At 58.6% G+C, this 7,327-nt stretch overlaps 2 protein-coding genes across 9 annotated transcripts in view; one reads left to right on the top strand and one right to left on the bottom strand.

Moving 5' to 3' along the window:
- Positions 1–1,102: 1,102 nt before the first annotated feature.
- On the top strand, positions 1,103–3,553 carry CSF3 (colony stimulating factor 3 (granulocyte)). 4 transcript variants are annotated; one of them, XM_011998972.1, is made up of 5 exons: positions 1,103–1,256; positions 1,433–1,587; positions 1,977–2,084; positions 2,233–2,379; positions 2,522–3,553. In XM_011998972.1, exons 1-5 carry the CDS (start codon positions 1,217–1,219, stop codon positions 2,684–2,686), a joined length of 615 nt encoding a protein of 204 aa, XP_011854362.1. In that variant the 5' UTR covers positions 1,103–1,216; the 3' UTR covers positions 2,687–3,553. The 4 variants fall into 4 exon arrangements, with proteins under 4 accessions (XP_011854362.1, XP_011854361.1, XP_011854364.1 ...); XM_011998971.1 differs by having other exon boundaries at positions 1,433–1,596; XM_011998974.1 differs by lacking the exon at positions 1,977–2,084.
- Positions 3,554–4,780: 1,227 nt separating this feature from the next.
- MED24 (mediator complex subunit 24) overlaps positions 4,781–7,327 on the bottom strand; it is a 45,604-nt gene continuing 43,057 nt past the window's right edge. For all 5 annotated transcript variants that reach the window (XM_011998962.1, XM_011998964.1, XM_011998963.1 and 2 more), the window contains 3 exons: positions 5,938–6,018; positions 5,462–5,610; positions 4,781–5,325 (listed from right to left, as the gene is read on the bottom strand). In XM_011998962.1, the coding sequence (XP_011854352.1) occupies positions 5,209–5,325; positions 5,462–5,610; positions 5,938–6,018 (347 nt within the window). In that variant the 3' untranslated portion in view covers positions 4,781–5,208. The remainder of the gene's footprint in view (positions 5,326–5,461; positions 5,611–5,937; positions 6,019–7,327) is intronic.

Below are 7,327 nucleotides of genomic sequence, written 5' to 3'. Positions count from 1 at the left end.
GAGGCAGGAGAATGGCGTGAACCCGGGAGGCGGAGCTTGCAGTGAGCCGAGATTGCACCACTGCACTCCAGCCTGGGCGACAGAGCGAGACTCCATCTGGAGACAAAAAAAAATGAAAAAGAAAATGTTCAGGCCTAAGCCAGGGGCCCGGGCTGTAATTCTGTCGCTTACCATGACCTTGGGCAAAGCTACTTCCTTCCCTGGCACAGTTCACAGGGCTGGAACCAACTCGAAGGTCCCTTCCAGCGTGAATGTTGCATGGTTCTAGGATGAGAAGATGGGGACAGTTTCCCCTCTCTCAGCCCAACCCGTGTCCACTTCAAGGTGAATGGCCAGGGAAGTCACGTGTCCCAACCCCCCAGTTCCAAAGCCCTTGGGGACCCTGCTGTCAGGGTCGTGCATGAGGAGGTGAAGGTCAGGTGAAAAAATCGCCTCGAAGGGTCTTGCCTCATTTGGGACAGACATCTGGTTTCCTCTGGGCTCTACCGGGATTCCAGGGGCTTAACTGAATGAGTCATGGGGTCAGGGGGGTTTCTGGGGGAGTTCCCAGCTAATCAGCTTGGGTCAGGACAGCCTGGAACTTTCGATGGTGCCTATCCAAGTGTGGGGTGGGCACTGCAGCCAAGACCCAATGTCCTTATCTCAGGTAGGGGCCCTCAGGAGGTCACCCAGACAGGCAGCCTCTGGAGAGTTTGGGGGTAGGAATGGGGGCAACCAGTTTCTTTCTCTCTTAGAATGTGGGGGCTCTGGGGACAGGCTTGAGAATCCCAAAGGAGAGGGGCAAAGACACTGCCCCCGCAAGTCTGCCAGAGCAGAGGGAGACCCCACTCAGCCGCCACTTCCCCACAGGCTGCTGCCGCCTCCAGGCATCTACCAGCGGCTCAGCCTTTGTTCAGCTGTTCTGTTCAAACACCCTGGGGCCATTCAGGCCTGGGTGGGGCAGCGGGAGGAAGGGAGTTTGAGGGGGGCAAGGCGACGTCAAAGAAGTATCAGAGATTCCACAATTTCACAAAACTTTCGCAAACAGCTTTTTGTTCCAACCCCCCTGCATTGTCTTGGACACCAAATTTGCATAAATCCTGGGAAGTTATTACTAAGTCTTAGTCGTGGCCCCAGGTAATTTCCTCCCAGGCCTCCGTGGGGTTATGTATAAAGGCCCCCCTGGAGCTGGGCCCCAAAACAGCCCGGAGCCTGCAGCCCAGCCCCACCCAGACCCATGGCTGTACCTGCCGCCCAGAGCCCCATGAAGCTGATGGGTGAGTGTCTTGGCCCAGGATGGGAGAGCTGCCCGCCCTGGCATGGGAGGGAGGCTGGTGTGACAGAGGGGCTGGGGATCCCCGTTCTGGGAATGGGGATTAAAGGCACCCAGTGTCCCCGAGAGGGCCTCAGGTGGTAGGGAACAGCATGTCTCCTGAACCCGTTCTGTCCCCAGCCCTGCAGCTGCTGCTGTGGCACAGCGCACTCTGGACAGTGCAGGAAGCCACCCCCCTGGGCCCTGCCAGCTCCCTGCCCCAGAGCTTCCTGCTCAAGTGCTTAGAGCAAGTAAGGAAGATCCAGGGCGATGGTGCCGCGCTGCAGGAGAAGCTGGTGAGTGAGGCAGGCGAGAGGGCTGTGGAGGGAAGCCCAGTGGGGAGAGCTAAGGGGGATGGAACTGTGGGCCGACATCCTCAGGAAGGGATGTGGGAGAATATTAGGAGTGGTGGAGCTGGGGAAGGCTGGGAAGGGACTTGGGGAGGAGGACCTTGGTGGGGACAGTGCTCGGGAGGGCTGGCTGGGATGGGAGTGGAGGCATCACATTCAGGAGAAGGGGCAAGAGCCGCTGTGAGATCAGAGGGTGGGGGTGCAGGGCAGAGAGGAACTGAACAGCCTGGCAAGACATGGAGGGAGGGGAAAGACCAGAGAATCAGAGAGGACCAGGGAAGGAGGAGCGGCAGCCTGGCCACGGCGAGTCTCACTCTGCATCCTTCCATCCCCAGTGTGCCACCTACAAGCTGTGCCACCCCGAGGAGCTGGTGTTGCTTAGACACTCTCTGGGCATCCCCTGGGCTCCCCTGAGCAGCTGCCCCAGCCAGGCCCTGCAGCTGGTGAGTGTCAGGAAAGGATAAGGCTGATGAGGAGGGGAAAGGAGAGGAGGGACACCCATGGGCTCCCCCAGGTCTCCAGGCTCCAAGCCGGGGGCCTGATGGGAGGGTCTCAGGCAGCACCCCCTAACTCTTCCGCTTTGTCTCCCAGACAGGCTGCTTGAGCCAACTCCATAGCGGCCTCTTCCTCTACCAGGGCCTCCTGCAGGCCCTGGAAGGGATCTCCCCTGAGTTGGGCCCCACCTTGGATACACTGCAGCTGGACGTTGCCGACTTTGCCACCACCATCTGGCAGCAGGTGAGCCTTGTTGGGCAGGGTGGCCAAGGTCATGCTGGCATTCTGGGCACCGCAGCCGGGCCTGTCAGCCCCCAGCATTTCCTCATCTGTAATAACACCCACTCAGCAGGGCCCAGCCACTGATCGCAGCTTTCCTTTACAGATGGAAGACCTAGGAATGGCCCCTGCCCTGCAGCCCACCCAGGGTGCCATGCCAGCCTTCACCTCTGCCTTCCAGCGCCGGGCGGGAGGCGTCCTGGTTGCCTCCCATCTGCAGCGCTTCCTGGAGCTAGCGTACCGCGTTCTACGCCACCTTGCCCAGTCCTGAGCCAAGCCCTCCCCATCCCATGTATTTATCTCTATTTAATATTTATGCCTATTTAAGCCTCATATTTAAAGACAGGGAAGAGCAGAACGAAGCCCCAGGCCTCTGTGTCCTTCCCTGCATTTCTGAGTTTCATTCTCCTGCCTGTAGCAGTGAGAAAAGCTCCTGTCCTCCCATCCCCTGGACTGGGAGGTAGATAGGTAAATACCAAGTATTTATTACTGTGACTGCTCCCCAGCCCTGGCTCTGCAGTGGGCACTGGGATGAGCCACAGTAAGCCCCTGGTCCCGAGGGTCCCCACCTGGGGCCCTTGGGAGTATCAGGTCTCCCACGTGGGAGACAAGAAATCCCTGTTTAATATTTAAACAGCAGTGTTCCCCATCTGGGTCCTTGCACCCCTCACTCTGGCCTCAGCCGACTGCACAGCGACCCCTCCATTCCTTTGGGTGTGAGGTCCCTGGACAAGCACAGGCAGCCAGAGCTGGGAAGCATGGCCCTGGGGTCCCATGAACTTGCTGGGGAATCTCGTTTTTCTTCTTAAGACTTTTGGGACATGGTTTGACTCCCCGCATGAGGAACTCAGGCATCACTGATGTGTCTCCTGTTTTTCTGGGTGCCCTCGGGACACCTGCCCTGCCCCCACGAGGGTCAAGACTATGACTCTTTTTAGGGCTGGGCAGGTGCCTGGACATTTGCCTTGCTGGACGGGGACTGGGGATGTGGGAGGGAGCAGACAGGAGGAATGATGTCAGACGTGTGTGTGAAAGGAATCTCGACTGTCACCCTCCACCTCTTCACCCCCGACTCACCAGTGTCCCCTCCACTGTCGCATTGTAACCAAACTTCAGGATAATAAAGTGTTTGCCTCCAGTCATGTCCTTCCTCCTTCTTGAGTCCAGCTGGTGCCTGGTCAGGGGCTGGGGAAGTGGCTGAAGGGTGGGAGAGGCCTGAGGAAGGTCGGGGAGGAGGTCCAGGGAGAAGGGGGAAGGTTCTCAAGTTCGTCTGACATTCATTCCATTAGCACGTGTTTATCTGAGCACCCACTCTGTGCAGACGCTGGGCTAAGTGCTGGGGACACAGCAGGGAACAAGGCAGACGTGGAATGAGCAGCCACAGCCGCGCAGGGAAGACAGAGGCACTGGGACCATGGGAACCCGGAAAGGAGAGCACATGGGGTCCAGGTGGGCTTAACAGGCCAGACACAGTCAGACAAGATGAAGCCAGGGAGTGCTGAGCATCTGTACCAGGCTTGTCACTTACCATCTTCCATAAACTTGAGCCCATCCATCAAGTTGGAGTTTCTCTCCTCCTCAGGCTCGGTCTCTGCACTTGCCCCAGCTGGTCACTTCCTGCTTACAGCAGCCCCATAAGCTGAAGAGCGCTAAGCTCACAGCACAGGAGGGTGTGGAGCTGTGGCAAGTACGGGGGCCAGTGACCACACTGCAGGTGTGAGGCCTGCCTGCAGCCAAAGACTCCTGTGTGGCTTTGGGGTACCCCCACCAGCCCCCAGTCCACTATCTGCCCAAGGCTTGTCCTCCTCAGCTCCTCGGTCCCTCCCACCTCCCCAGCCCGTGGCTCCTCGGAAAGCAGGGTCAGAAGTGTCCACTGCCAGCTCGGAGTCATCCATTTAGGGGCTCGGAGACGTGTGAGGCAGGCAAGGAAGGGTTAAAGAAAGGTCCGGCCCTCATCCCCCCGCCTCCCATCCCCCAGTCCTTTTTTGGAGGCAACAGATCACATCCCAGGCTAGTCAGAGTGTGGGCAGGGTTGGGCCAGGTTCGGGAGACAGCAGAGCAGGCCACCCTGCCCCAGCACTGTGGGGCCCTGAGCCAAAGCCTCTCCCCTTTCAGGGTACAGCTGGCTTTGCGGGAGGGGGCAGCAGGCCGGCCAACTTGGCTCCAAGGAAGGGAAGCTGCTTTCCCCTGGCTCTTCCTCAGCTGAGCAAGTCCACATAGGACCCTAAGCCCTGCCACCTCTGCACCTCTTCCTCCTCCTCCTCACCACAGCAGTGAGCTTTCCCTGGCCACAGCACAGGCAGTCCAGGGAGAGAGCACTGTGCCCCGCCCCGGGTGACACTGACACCAACAGCACCCACAGTCGCAAAGGGATCCACGAGGAGCTTTATTTACACATGAACAAAGGTAGATTTCCCTCACATATTACAAAATATATACACACACACACACACACACACACACACACACTCTGCATCTAGAAAGTTCCTCAGAAGTAAGACTACCCCTGGGCTGGGGCGGGCGCACACAGGGGTGACCACTGGGCTTGTGGTCCAGGCTGCTCACACTCCTCAGGTGCTGGCAGACAGAGAAGAAATTTCAAAAGAGGAAACCAGGAGACATCCTGGAGGTCAGGAGTCAGAAGCGGGGAATTAGAAGCTGCCAGAGGCTCTTGCACCATGTGGAGCGGATGTGAGCCACGATGCCTCATCTTTCCTCACTGCTTCCCTTGGAGGCACCTGGGGCTGCGCCAGTCCCCAGCCCCCAGCCCCCACTGCGGCCATGCCAAGCCCCTCAGAGTGCAGCAATGGCTTTAGCAGCCACCTGGCGGCCCAGGGGCAGGCTGAGGTCCGTGATGGCCAGAACCACCTTGGGGCTGGACATGGCTGACACCTTCACCAGTTCCGACACCTGCCACAGACAGAGATGCTGCTTGCTGGATGGCTGGTGGTGGGCGTGCTGTCCCAGGGGAAGGAGGCCCCTCCCTGCTCCAAGGGCTGCGCCGAGGCCCCAGCACCAGCGGGAGAGCCAGGAAGGTGGTACTCACGGTGGTGAAGGGCATGAACTGCAGGACACTGCCGCGGCCACCCTGCTCCAGGCAGTCCACACACTCCTCCATGAACCACTGCACGAACTGGGTGTGGGGGCCAGCAGTGCGCGACCCCAGGATGGAGGAGATGAGCAGGAAGAGGTTGGCTGTGGAGAGTGACAGGAGGGAGTTCCATGAGAGGGGGTGAGGTCACACTCTGGGAGAAGGCGGGACTGAAAAGGGAAAAGAAATACATGCTGAGCATGTCCCCAAAACGGGGTGTCAGAGAGAGAAAATATAAAAGGCAACCGGGCAGGGGAGGGGGGGAACTAGACAGGAGCCTGGGAGCCAGGACAGCCAGCAATGAGGAGCATGGAGGGAGAAGGGCGGGGCGCCATGAGGCCCCTTCCAGCTGACAAGGTCGTCCAGCCTCCATGAGGAGAGGGACTCGTCCAGCTTAGCCCCAGGTTCAGCAGCACGGGTGGGGAACTTACCCAGGACTCGGTTCAGAGGGTCCCGCATGTTGACCGTGTGGAGCTGAGAGGCTGAGAGGGAGCTGCTCATGGACCGGTCTGCTGTGGGACAGAGCAGACGGAGCGCTGGGGAACAGCCTGCCAAGTGCAAAAGCGGCGCTCCCTGGGGATACCCCCACCCGACCTTCACCCATCGGAGGTAACTGGTACCTGGAAAGCCCAGAGAAGACCCTGAGATCAAGAGCACAGAGGGAGGCTGGGTGCAGGGGCTCACACCTGTAATTCCAGCACTTTGGGAGGCCAAGGCAGGAGGACTGCTTAAGCCCAGGAGTTCAAGACCAACCTTGGCAACTAGCGAGACCCCATCTCTACAAAAAATACAAAAATTAGCTGGGCATGGTGCCAAAGCCTGTAGTCCCAGCTCCTTGGGAGGCTGAGGCAGACTGCTTGAGCCCAGGAGAACAAGGCTGCAGTGAGCCGAGATGGTGCCACTGCACTCCAGCATGAGCAACAGAGCAAAACCCTGTCTCAAAAAAACAGGCTGAGCGCGGGGGTTCATGCCTGTAATCCTAGCACTCTGGGAGGCCAAGGTGGGTAGATCACCTGAGTTCAGGAGTTCGAGACCAGCCTGACTAAAATGGCGAAACCCCATCGCTACTAAAAATACAAAAATTAGCCGGGCGTTGTGGCAGGCGCCTGTAGTCCCAGCGACTCAGGAGGCTCCAACTGCTTAACCCAGGAGGCGGAGGTTGCAGTGAGCCAAGATCACGTCACTGCACTCCCTCTGGGCAAGAGAGGGAGACTCCAACTCAAAAAACAACAAAAAAAAAGGCACAGAGGGGCCTCGGATACAGAGAGATCCCAACGGAGACGAGAGAAAAACTAACGTGTGGCGAGCACACAGCGCCAGGGGCCGATCTTGGTACTTCCTAGGCCACTTACTCCTCACAACACCCCATTTACACATGAGGAGACCCAGATGGGGGCTGGCTCAGTCACTAAACGTCACAGCGCTTGCAGCTGGAGCATTTTTCTTCTGATCAAGTGTATATTCGGTCCCCTAGTCCCTAAAAGCCTTCAGAGAAAAGTTCAGGCTCAGGAGAAATCTCTGGAAACAGGAAAAATGCCACAGAAGGAGCCCTTTGCAGTAAGTTTGGCAGGGAGGAGAGGACAGTGAGAAGGATGCCCTCCAGGGAAGAGAGGGGTGGGGGCGTGTGCTCTTTAGACAGGAAGGTGGGGAGTAGTCCCAAGTTCCAGCCCGGGCCTCTCCGGGCATGTTGGGGGAAGGAAGGAAGGTCAGAGCTGGTGAGTCAATGGCACAGGCTGTGCCTGAGGCAGTGAACTCACTTGGGTAGCTTGTCATCCCCTCAACCCTGGGGTAAGGGAGGGGGCAGGAGGGTTGCAGGCGGGG

Source organism: Mandrillus leucophaeus, unplaced genomic scaffold, assembly GCF_000951045.1.
Source record: "Mandrillus leucophaeus isolate KB7577 unplaced genomic scaffold, Mleu.le_1.0 Scaffold58, whole genome shotgun sequence".
Taxonomy (NCBI): domain Eukaryota; kingdom Metazoa; phylum Chordata; class Mammalia; order Primates; family Cercopithecidae; genus Mandrillus; species Mandrillus leucophaeus.
Note: the sequence above shows the minus strand (reverse complement) of the source record. Positions and strands in the feature narration are given on the sequence as shown.